The 12,480-nt window shown below is 39.6% G+C and overlaps 1 protein-coding gene across 3 annotated transcripts in view; it reads left to right on the forward strand.

Annotated features, from left to right (window-relative positions):
- The window catches only part of IGF2BP3 (insulin like growth factor 2 mRNA binding protein 3), a 119,776-nt gene that overhangs the window by 78,212 nt on the left and 29,084 nt on the right, over positions 1-12,480 (forward strand). For all 3 annotated transcript variants that reach the window (XR_015707936.1, XM_087773210.1, XM_087773218.1), the window contains exons 7-11: positions 2,241-2,525; positions 4,727-4,861; positions 5,440-5,562; positions 8,027-8,162; positions 10,039-10,170. Coding sequence is in view for 2 of the 3 variants with exons in the window: in XM_087773210.1 (XP_087629336.1) it covers positions 2,241-2,525; positions 4,727-4,861; positions 5,440-5,562; positions 8,027-8,162; positions 10,039-10,170 (811 nt within the window). In the remaining variant the exon portion in view is untranslated. The remainder of the gene's footprint in view (positions 1-2,240; positions 2,526-4,726; positions 4,862-5,439; positions 5,563-8,026; positions 8,163-10,038; positions 10,171-12,480) is intronic.

Below are 12,480 nucleotides of genomic sequence, written 5' to 3' on the forward strand. Positions count from 1 at the left end.
AAGGGAAGGCTCCAGATCCCTTTCCCAGATAGGATCTCCATGGAAAGAGACTTCAGTGAAATGCCTTTCAGGCATTGGAAATCTATGCAGAAACTAAAACTTGAGACAAATCCATAGCAACACAAGTTTCACTAGTCTGGCTGCTCACTGCCCTTACTGTTTTGTAAACATGGCTTTCTGTGTAATAAAATGCTCTTCAAAGTCCCTGGAGTAAAAGTTAAGAAATGTCAGCTTTGAAATAGCCTCAGCAAATTTTAATCCAGCTCTTTTGCCATATGCTGTAAGAAGGTCTTTAGTTATGGGAGCAATTACACTCCTGCCCTGCTCCCAAAGGATCTGCCTCATTTGGTGAACAGAAGTACTTAATGAGCAGTGATCAGTTATTTAATATTTTGCTTTCATTGTTGTTCATTGGCACTGGCTTGGGCCTTATTTATTACCAGCCCTTATTAAACACTGCTCCAAAGACACAAATTACTTGTTTTCTCATAAGCTCTTTACTGTGTGACTGGAGTATTTCGAGGATGCTGTTTCAACCCCTGGGAGATGAGGGGCGCCTTATCCTCAGTACCCATATACCACTTCTTACCTGCAAAGCTGCTGCTCAGCTTAAATGGCTGCTTGAGACCCAGACTGTCAAGTGGGACACCCGGGAGATGAGTAGTACTTTTCACTGGCTGCCCTTGAAAATTTAGACAATTGGCTAGCATCGTCCTTTATCTCTGCAGTAGAGGCAGGAGTAAAAGCATTGCTGAGGGTAACATTTGGTAAACTGGCAGCAGCCACCTGCAAATGTGTGTGAATGGAGGGGACTGGGTTAAGTTTCTGAGTTTCAGAGGGCTTGTTCCAGAGCATATGGTTATTGGAGCTTTTTAACAAAAATGTTGGTGGGTTCTTTAATATGAGATGGAAACCTCCTCCTTCTCACTACTGTTTTTAATTTAAATTTTGTTTTTGAGCAAAATCTATCAGTAATCTTTGGTCCAAGATTAAGCCTGGCATTTATAAACTACCCCAAATCAATGCATGTTTCAGTGATACCAATATATCGTATTGCTGATAATCTGAATAAAATGCTTTCTGTAGTGAAACTTGAAATGTCTTTCTTGGGTAAACGTGTTTATTTTATACCACTAGCTTACCAGTGTGCCGCATGTAGCTTAGCTATTTCTACTGTTTCCTGGATCTTTAATTCTATTAACTCCATTCTGTTTGTGAGTGAAGATCCTCTACCCTCCAGAAATCTGTCATTTTTAAGTTTAGATTTGTGATCCGTCTGTGAAGAGGTGGAGACCAGCAGGTCAGGTGGACTTGCAAACTTGGCCCCACCTTGGTTAGAAAGAGGGGCTGCACTGAGAAAGAGGGGAGAGCTGAGCAACCGGGTGGTTATTCAGCGTGACAGAGCACCGTGCCAGTGCCTTGTGTGTATTTGGGCATTATGCCTCTGTGATATTTAACAGAGGGCTCTGCTTTGCCTAAAAGAACAAGAGACCTTGAAACACTGTTTAAATGCCTTCTAATACCTTTGCATCTATGGAGTGTTTAACAGATGCGTTGGCTTTAATTTCCTGGTTAACTTTTAAACCTGCTTACAACATGACTGGTTGGTAAGTTGCAAGGTGCTGTTGTGGTCTGCTAAGTGGTGTTTCAAATGCCATTGACTGGCTTTGAATGCTTTCTTTCCTGCTGAGAATGAACCAGAAGCTGTCTTTTTTTTTTTTTTTTTTTTTCCCCTTCTCCTCCCTGTCATAGGTATTTCAGTTATTGCAAAAACTCCAGCCAAATAGCTGTGCTGGCAAAAACCCTAACAAAGGTGCTGTGATGGCAGCTAAAAAGTTTTCCCTCTGGTGTAGATTTAATTCTATTTGAGAAACTGATTTAAACTGAATCAGGCAAAAGAATGCTTTTGAGTGTATAAGCTCTGTTTCCTGTGAGGTTTTGCTGATAGGGTTGCACTAGCAAAACCTTTAAAGTGCACAAAGCCCAAAGCAAGGAAGAACTAACTTGTAGTCCTTAATATGGTGATTTAAAAAAAAAAAAAAGAGAGAAAAGTTGTGTAATCAAAATCTTGACTGAAGAATTTTGAATGTAACGTTTCGTCTTGAAACCAGTTTTTTAGCTTTGTCATGTGATATAGAAAGAGCAGAAGTCTATATCTGAATGGCTTGTCATTTCATAAGGCTTTGCATGTGATTGTGGTTTTTTTTTCCCCTTCTCTCCTTCCCTTTGCAAATAAACAGAGCAATAGAAAAACTGAACGGGTTTCAGCTTGAAAACTATTCCTTGAAAGTTGCATACATCCCTGATGAAATGGCAGCCCAGCAACCTCCGCAACAACATCCCCAGGGAAGACGTGGATTTGGACAGAGGGGTCCTCCAAGGCAAGGGTCACCCGGTGCAACTACAAGGCAGAAGCCACAGTCAGACGTTCCTCTACGGATGCTGGTTCCCACGCAGTTCGTAGGAGCCATTATTGGGAAAGAAGGAGCGACAATCAGAAACATTACAAAGCAGACACAGTCCAAGTAAGTTATTTTACAAAACTGTAATTCTAAGCTTGTGTCTTCATCTCTCATGTAAAAAGAAACTTGTAAAACTTCACAACTAACCTGTGTGGTCAGAGAGCAAACAAAGACAACGGTGAACAGGAAATCTTTTGCAAGACTTATTTAAGGACTGGATTCTGTCCTTGACACATGTTCAAATACTAGCTGACTTTTTTCATTTTTTTTAAAAAGGGAGAAACTAGGCAGTGCTAGTAGGATGGTACTTGATGCCAGAGAGTTTGCTTACAGATGTACTAATAAGGTTCTGACACAAAAAACGAAACTGAAAAAGCTGTAATATGTTGGTTTGTGGGACATAGCGTCAGTGTGGTGACATATCCAAGTCTTTAAGTGTTTATTCTATCTTCAGTTTAATTTAGGGCATTCTTAGGATTTATAAGTGTTTTCAGTTCAAGGGAGGAGTGGGGGGCAAGGAAGAAAAAATAACCTTCCTATCTCTCCTCACTACTCCTTGCACCTCACCCCCATGTGTTTCTGGTGAATACATTTGTTGCTATCGAGTTGCAGACCACACCAAAACACAGATTAAGGAAATGTACGGGAGGCAAAAAGCAAGCTGCTAAGTGACCTAAGCAGCTTAGAGCACTAGGATCTGGAGATGCTGCAAGAGATTGTTTTCAGTGCGTGTTAAATCCCTACCCACAAGGAAGAGCTCAGTGCAGATGCAGAGGGAGGTGGGGATCGTATTCAAAGTATTCTTCCAGGATACCCCTACAAATGGAGAGTGAAAGATGCTGTCTTCAGCAGTACACTGGTATGAGCCCCCAGCTCTGTAGTTACAGCAGGCAGGACCGGTATGTGAGCTGTATGTGAGGGGTGTGAGGGTGGGTGGCTTCAGTTTTGAGAGTAGCTAATGAGGATAAGGGAATCCTCTCTAATTACACCCCCCACCCCCCACAAACAAACAGGCTCCCCCTCCCTGCTCAAACCCAGGATTATCATGATGCTCCTTTCAACCTCTCATTAGCATGCTGTAACCCAGGTGACTATTTGCTGTGTTTAACAACACAGATTTAAGAGATTTGTGGTGTCCTGACAAGACTTGGTTGTAGTTTGCCTATGGGCAACCGATTTTTTAGGTGATATCTAAAGTGTCTAATTCTCGGACTAAAAAAATCCTGGAAGATTGGCATAAGGAAAGCTTTTATCTGTTAAAAGAAGGCTGGATAGAGCAGAAATAATCACAGGTTGCTAACTTTACAGATACATGACTTCAAGAATGGTCTTTACATTGTCTTGGGGATAAAAAAAGAAATGTCATCTACTTCCAGTTGTACCAAGGATTGCCATGGGCTTATTAAAAAATGTTGCATCGTGGAACAAAAGGAATTTTCAATATCGGAAAGAACAGGAAAAATAAAGGGGTTTATTGAAAAGCAGCATGGTTGGTGGTTAAGTCTGGAAATAGCTATGATTTAGGGGAGAGGGGAGGAAGCATAAAGCAGAGGTGGAAAGAGTATGTGACCTGCAGTTACTGGCAGAGGACAAATAATATCCAAGGCATTGTCTTGATGAGGGTCATAATTGGTTTTTGTTAAATTCCTAGGGCTACACAAACCATAGTGTAGACTAAGGCTAGTAGTTTTTAGGTGATAGAGAGTGGAGCTTAGAGAAAAGGTAATGTCAAGAAAAATTTTAGGCTTAAAAAGCATACCAAAGTAATCCTGAGGATGAATGTAAGTACTATGATGCTACTTGCTGGTAGAGAAGTGCTAGGAAGCTCTGCTGCTGAGGTCATTAAAAAAGACAAGGTGGGACAAAACCTGGCTGTACTGTACCTGCACAGTCATCACCAGTGGAGCAACTGGGCTGGTGATAGAGTATTGGGAAAGCTTGATGAAATGTTGTCTTCAGTGGTTTATCAGATTGTCTATCTAACAACTGCCCTGAATATCTTGATGAGAGTTTAATGTGGAAAGGAGATTCCAGTGTCCACAAAGATGGGGTTTAGCTGGTAAAATCAGGATAGGAGGAGCTCTTTATAACACACAAAAAAAATAGTATTTAGGAGATGTTTAACTAGTTGTATACTTTGCAAAATTACACCACTTAAATGTAGTCAGTGTTAGCTCAAAATAAATTAGTTTTATGAGAGTTGAAAATATGCAAGGCTTACCATACAGTACATGGTTACAGGTACTGTTTTCCTTTCTTTCAAGAATTGATATTCATCGTAAAGAGAATGCGGGTGCTGCTGAGAAACCAATTACCATCCACTCAACTCCTGAAGGCTGCTCAACGGCTTGTAAAATTATTATGGAGATCATGCAAAAGGAAGCTCAAGATACTAAATTGTGAGTAAAAGGCATTTCATTGTGGAGGCATTAAAAATTGAGTTCTTGTTGACTCCATTTAAAGATGTAGTCTTTAAGAACTGTTAATGAGTGAATCTGTTAATGAGTGTTGCCATTATCTGTATTTAAGTAGGTAAAGGAACTAAGACTTTTTTGCATTCAGGACAGTCTACTTGCTTAATTAGCCCCAGCACACATCTACATTTTCAGCCATTGTCTGGCTGTGATTGAGGTGAATGGGAGCAAATACTGAAGTTTCTTGAGCAACTAACAGCTTTTAATCGGAGTGAGCATAACAAGTTGTGAGCTCCCACTAAAAGATTAAAGGTATATTTCTTCCTTCCCAACAGCTCTTGCTACTTCAGTCTGACTTTTATTTAGCAGGTATGTTATAATGAAGATATAGATGATAGTGCTGAAATGTGCATTGCACTCGGACTCATTCTGCATCTAGTATAAACATGTGTAAGTGAATGGGAGTTGTAGACATTTCTATGAAAATAAAATTTATCCATAACTTGCATAAAAACTTGCGCTTTGGTCTCCAAAAATCTCACTGGATGTAACCTCCATTACAGTACAGAAGAAATTCCCTTGAAGATATTGGCACATAACAACTTTGTTGGCCGACTTATTGGCAAAGAAGGAAGAAACCTGAAGAAAATTGAACAGGACACAGATACTAAAATAACAATATCTCCGTAAGTTTTCGGTGGCCTAATCTTTTGGTGAGGTGTCTCAAATAGCAGCAGTGCTGCTGAGTTACATTCAGGTACAGAGTTCTTAAAAAATATTATGTGTGTTTTGAAGGCTGAGACAACAGCCTTCAAAAGGCCTGCAGGCCTTTCTATATTGTGGATTAAACTGTTACTTAAACTCAGTCAAGTTTAATGTAAACAGTGATTCTTCATTATAAACTCAGCCTAAAAATAACATAGGCTATGTGGAGCCTGTGTTAGACTGTGTTTTAAGTGTCGGTTGTTTTTAACATATTACACCATACGTAATGACGAGTGTTTTAAACTATAAGCCTGGATCAGTTCTGAGCTATGTGTGAAAATGAGCGAAACTAGTGATGTGTTAGTTTCTGGTGTAGATTAGATTTTTGGACAAGAGGGAAGGAAACAAAGCAAACAAATACTGAAAAGAGTATTTTTAGTAGCAGTTCTGTCCCTCTTGGCCACCAGCAGCCAAACTGGGATACATTGACTAGTCATCTTCAAAGTAATAGCTTTTGGTCTGTGAGTTTGTGAAGGTAACTGAGACCTGTTCAAATTTAGCTGAGATTAAACAGGAGTTTTCTCCTTCACTAGAAATCTGCAAATCACTGATTAGATCAACACCTCTGTAGAAGCTTGGCTGTTAATAGTAGTTTTACCCTGGAGCAAGATCTTCAGAGAACCTCCTGTTCTGAATAACGAATACTCTGGCATGAACTTCCAAGCATTTGAGGGCATCTTGGACTTAGGCTTTAGCCAGAAAGGATGAGAATAAGGCTTACAGGTTGTAGGAAAGGGAGAAAGTTTGGAAGACACATGAAGATGTATGAAGAGGTGTGAATACGTGCAGGAGACCAAAAAAAAAAAAAAGTGTACTGCAGAAAATAGCTCAAACGAAGGGAAGAAACCTACAACTGAGTGAGGTTCCTCAAAAAGAGGAAATTAAAAATTGTATGAAAGAACCTGAGACCTTCCTGAAGGTATGTAAATATTTATGAACTAGTCTGAGGAAAAGAAGTGAATCAATTGGAGAAAAAGCACCCAAATTAAGTGTCTTTCAAGAATAGATTTTGTAAGGCCAGCATGCTCTCTTAAATGTGTTGGCATAAACATTTTGTTTGCAAACAGTACACAGACTGTTAATGCTATTTCTTAAAGAAAAAAAAATATGTACAGGGTAAATGGGATAATGGTTTCCATTCCATGAAACCAACTTGTCTTTATTGAAGATGACACAAATAACACATTGCCTGTAAACACTTGCAGAGTATTTTTTAATTTAGCAAGTTAATGGTTTATTTGTATTAAAATCTTGGCCTCAAGATTATACTTGCCATGCTATGGCTGAAATAGCCCCATGAAGTCGCCCGGTTTAATTGGTACATAAAAGAGAGCATGTATGTCCATTGATTCTGCTTTGTCTAATTAGTCTTTCTCCTGATCTCTTCATTTAGGCTTTTGGGTAAGCTTGTCCATAAAGTTAAAGTAAGGCAGCCGGTTTGGGAAAGTGTTTCCTCTCTTCTTTGGGGTGTTCTCCACCACTTTCCTTCCTGAGGCAGTAACTCAGTGCTCGCACACTGGAAACTTAAGGATTGCTTTGTGGATGCATTTCCTGCTTGTTGCTGCTTAAGTGAGATGCGCAGGTTGCCACGCTGCCTGCTGTGCAAGAAAGCAAGCCTTGCATGCTTCCTCCTCTCTCCTTCCTGCCATGGGCTTCTTCACCCCCCTCCTGCATCCTGCTCAGACTTTTTTTTTTTTTGTCTTCACCCCTTCAACTCACCTTTTCTCAGTACATGGATATGTCATGGCTTCCCAGTCCGTTTCTTCCATTTTACCATAGTAGGTCAGCATTTGTTACCTAACAAAGCACTAGTTTAATGCTGTAACCCTTCCATTTTCCCTGAGGAGTTACTAGTGCTTCGCAGCAAATGTTGACTTGCACACAGCTTTTGGTTTTTCTGTTATGAGGATTTGGAGGCTCTTCTGCAGTTTCACTGAGGGTTGGGCTTTTTTCCCCTCTTTCCTTAAGGAATCCACTATTCTTCTCAAGGAAATAAAGTTTCTTATGGTCTGTGTTTCCAAGATGTCTAAAATGCCTGAAGCCCTCTCTCTGTTGGTAGGGCTGGTGTGGAGTGTGAAGCTGAACGGTGCTGCACCGCTCTGCAGCTCATGTTCCTATAGCGTGTGATGGTTTCCATCGTGTGTTGCACCTAAGCACATCTCAACCATCTGATGCCAAATCTCGCTGCGGTGGTTTTTCTTGCGTTTGCTGTGAGGACAGAGTTTCTCCAGATTCTCTGAGAACTGTGTTTGAGCCCTGTTATGAATTGATACTACGCTCTTTGGAGGGCAAACTCGAGACGCTCGGATGTCATCGCACTCGAATGATAAACCTAGATTACCCTCTGTTGTTTGCTAATTAACTATGCTTCTGTTTCATTTGCAGATTGCAGGACTTGACACTCTATAATCCGGAAAGGACCATTACAGTTAAAGGCAGTATTGAAACTTGTGCCAAGGCTGAGGAAGAAATTATGAAGAAAATCAGGGAGTCCTATGAAAATGATATTGCTGCTATGAATGTGAGTTGTCCTGTGGCATGGGCCCTTTCTGGAACTACAATCACGGAAAGATTTAGGTGTGAGGGACCTCTGGAGGGCACCTGGCCCAGCTTGGGGGTGTGGGGGGTGTGTGCTTGATATAGGGCCTGGTTCAAAGTTAAATGAGGTTGTGTAGGGACTTGTCCCCTCTTGAACATCATCATGGGAAGAAAGTCCACAGTCTCTCTGGGCAGCCTGTGCCCTGTCTCACTGTTCTCATGGTGAAAATTTCTTTCCTAATATCACGTCAGAATTTCCCTGTTGCAACCTCTCTCTGTTGCCTCTTGTATTAAGTCGTGGGGCTTGGGTGAGGTTTTTTATTATTTATTTGTGTACATATGCTATTTTAACAAAGGCTTTTTCTGGTTTGTTTTGAGCAGTGGAACTGAGAAATTGATTTCGATTGAGGAAATGAATGAGCATTTCACTTTTTTTTCCTTGTTGCAAAAACGTAAAGGAATGTGGTTTATGTGCTCTAGTTTGTATATGTTTCTTAAAGTAGTGATTCCCCGCCTCTTCATGTTAAAAGCATAATGACATATGGAAGAAGGATCTCTCCTGCTTTCAATTATTTAATTTAAGAAGGCTTTATTAAGGTTTTTCTTGATATAGATGATAAAGGCATTTAGTTATTCAAAGATGATTGGTGATTATATAATAAAAACAACACACCTCATTAGTTTGCCAAAGTATTACTAATGCATATTGAGAAATGATTGAGATTTTTGATAAGCTATGAAGAGCTTTTTGTGTGTGTATCCAAATCTTATTGTCTAGAATCAGACTGGAAATATTTTTTCAGTTTACAGTAGTCTCTCTGATTTTCGAGAAATGGCTGTTCTTCATGGTTTTCCTACCAGCTGGAGAGAATATTCTCCCTGCTTTTCCCCTCCCTCCCATACTATAAGCAAACTGCAGGACACAAACTACACATGAGGACACAATTAAATATTTTATAGTTGTACGTTTTTGCTTCATATAGTGAGCAGGAACATGGGGTGAGCTTGCGGCTGCTCTGCTGTTTGGCAAAAGTGTGGTAAGCAGAAAACTACCTCTACTGGATGGATTTCAGGTTTAGTTTGTAGTGATTATTAGGGTAGCTTTTTAGTTGGTGAAGTTTTGGGGTTTTTTTTGGTGTCTCATGATTGGCTGATCTTGATGGCCTGAGATGGTGTCTGTCTCTAGCTGAGGTATTTCTAAAGCACGGTTGTATTACTGGGCAATAATCTAGAAAAGTGAAAAATGGTATTGACAAGTTCTGTGTCACGGACAAGAAATGTTTTCTACCACATGATGCTGCCACTGTTCTCAGGTGTGGTCAAGTAAGGGACATGCAACTTTATAGTTGATGCTTTGCCAGCAAATGCTGGGGATATCTTCATCTTTTGCAAGGCATGGGAGGGAAAGGATATGGGAAGGAAGACAGGATTATAGCGTGGCTACACCCACCGTGTACAAAAAGTCAGGGCTTGTGCATGGGCTTTCTCTGTTTCTACAGGGCTGTCTTTTTAGTATAAAGCCAAAATTATTGTTTTATTTCTCTGATAAGTATGTTCACTCTGAAAGCAAATTGTACTATTGCCTGAATTTCTTTTTATAAAGTTTGTCATATGTTTCACTGATTAAGTTGCAGCAAGTGATTCCCAGCTGCCTTTCCTACTATGTGTTTTTAATGTTGTTGGTCTGTGCATATGTCTGGGAAATAGGTTTGAAGCAGAGTCCTTGGGGTAATGGAGATGAAAAATTTTTTTCAAAATAACATTGACATCTTCTCAAAAGGTTAATAGCCTATGCCAACTAGGATTTTGATTGAAGTTAATAACCAGGATTGTAAATCTTAACTCTTTTGCCATTGCAGCTTCAAGCACATTTAATTCCTGGATTAAATCTGAATGCCTTGGGTCTGTTCCCACCTTCTTCTTCAGGAATACCACCTCCCGCAGTGAGTGTTGCCTCCGCTGCTGCTGCTGCTTCATATCCACCATTCGGGGTAAGGGAAGTCTCTGATTTTTGGATGGTTAGTGGATGGTGATATTAATCTGTACAATGCTGCTGTTCAAAACTGATCAGTTTGCTGTATTTTTGTCAAATTATCTCAAAGATCTGGGGATGGTGTGGTAGTAGTTGTGGTTTGTCAGTTTTCTAGATGGCATCTGTCTTCCTGCTTGCATACTGAAAATATTTAATGTGGCTGCAGTTGGGAGTAGGCATTCATTGGTCATTTAGTGAAATGCTCAGTGAAACCAGAAAATGGTGTTTCTTAGAAAAGTGTTAGATCCTATTTCCTAGAGAACTTGAATTATTACATAAAGCAATCTCATATATAAAATGGAATTTTAAAATTGCTGGAATTTGCAATTAATGATGCTAGTCTGCAATTGTATTCCTGTTGATACGGAAGGAAAAAAAAATGATCTCTTGTCATAAAGCGGGGATCTATATGTAGCTAAAATGTTTGTTTGAATATAGTAGCTTTATAAATGTACAAGCCCTGTTGAAATGCAGTCTTGCTAAATATATAGGATTTAAATTACATGGATTAATCTCCAGAAACCTGTGATTTACCTGCCACATTGCTCTCTAAGAAATGTCTGAAAAAGTTCAATAGAATCTTATTCAAATTCAGTGCTGATATAAGTAATCATAAATGAGGTCTTTTGATATGGAGCAGAAATAATTTGTTGTATCAGAAAGCTCTAGAGTCTTTATGGAAAGAGATGGTTCTCTGCTAGTCAAGAAAGGATAACTTCATTACACAGAGAAGCTGATTTTTCCATCTCTTCCCTCTTTCTGGTGGTGATTGTTGTTAGCAACTCAATGGAAGATGAATTTTCAAAATGAACTCTAACAAGTGGATGACAGAGCTTTACAAACTCTGACGTGGTTGACTTTGCTCTCTTCTTTGCTCAACAGTAACATCTAGAGAGCTACGTCTGAGACTTTTTCATAAGCTAGAAAAGTGAAAACGCAGCCCTGCACACTGAACTTTATCAAATAACTTAAGTGGGTCTATATATATTGCACTACAGGGAAGTTGTTGCCTAAATATTTTTCCCAGAGGAAGAAGCCAAGAAAATGTCACTGCAAGGAACAGGAAAAATTCCACACTCATAGCATTGTTTGTGGGAATGAACAGCTTGGGTGTTATGAATGTATTATAAACTATATTGAGTATAATAGTAGCTTTATCAGGAAAAAGTGCTCCAATGAAAACTACAATGGAAATATGTTTATACTTGGTTATTTTACTGCTAATAGCAGTGCCTCTATTTATGACAAAAAAATCCTCTCCCTCTGCCAGCCCCTCTGCACTTTGATTAGAGTGGCAGACTAAACTAAAAAAAAAAAAAAAAACCAAAACAAAAAAAAAAAACCAACAAAAAAACCCACCACCAAACAAAAAGAACCCCCAAAACCCCAACAGGTTTCTGCTTCATTGTATTGTATAAAATGCCATCTGTGGTAATGGATTGCCTCAATTTATTTCTTCTTTTTTAAGAGAAACTAGAGGTGATTTGTTAACAGTATATAACTTTATTTAGTTGTAATGAGAAGTGTAGCTTTTTCTTTCTTTTTTACTCCAGATTTGCAAACTGCTTTGCTATTCTTGAGATTCATACTATAAGCCTACAGTTCTTCTCCTCACTTAGTTTATTTTCATTTCTTTCCCATGTCTTCCTTTTGTTGTGGTTCTTTCTTGCTTTTGCTTTAAATATGCACCTCAATGGCGTTAAATTTGGTGATATCAATCTTATTCCTGTCTGTCTGTCTGTTGCTAGTGTGCCTTTATCCCCCCCCAGATGCACCTTTTTTGGCCTGCTAGGATCTCTGGCAGTTTCCAGATTTCTGGAAATAGGATAGTGGCAAAATCTGGAAAAAAGGCATCAAGAAACAAGTGTCATCGTGTAAAAGTGTAGAAATTCTGCAGCTGGAAGGACCACGCTGTCTGAACTCTCTCTTGCTCCTGTTCATGCTGTTTGCTCAGTTCTCTGAATAAGCTCTTGTTCCAGATAGTCTAGATGTATGACAAGCTAACATGCAAAAAGAAAGGATAAACTCATAGATTTGGAGGATAAACACTGGCTTTTGTGGAGGTTGGGAGTGGTACCAAGACAGCTTCTGAACCTGATACTTAAGGGCTTCTGAAACAAATGCATGAAGAATTGAAACGATCTCACCTTTTCTTACTTACATGCGACCTTATCTGGAAAAGAAGAGGTGGTTCTGTGGGCCTCAGGCAAGTCAGCCCCTCAGATTACTTGGAGTAGCTGTTCCTCTCTGGGGAGAGGAAAGCAAGGAA

Source organism: Nipponia nippon, unplaced genomic scaffold (assembly GCF_047370975.1).
Source record: "Nipponia nippon isolate SJK-2023a ecotype South Korea unplaced genomic scaffold, ASM4737097v1 scaffold_1, whole genome shotgun sequence".
Taxonomy (NCBI): Eukaryota; Metazoa; Chordata; class Aves; order Pelecaniformes; family Threskiornithidae; genus Nipponia; species Nipponia nippon.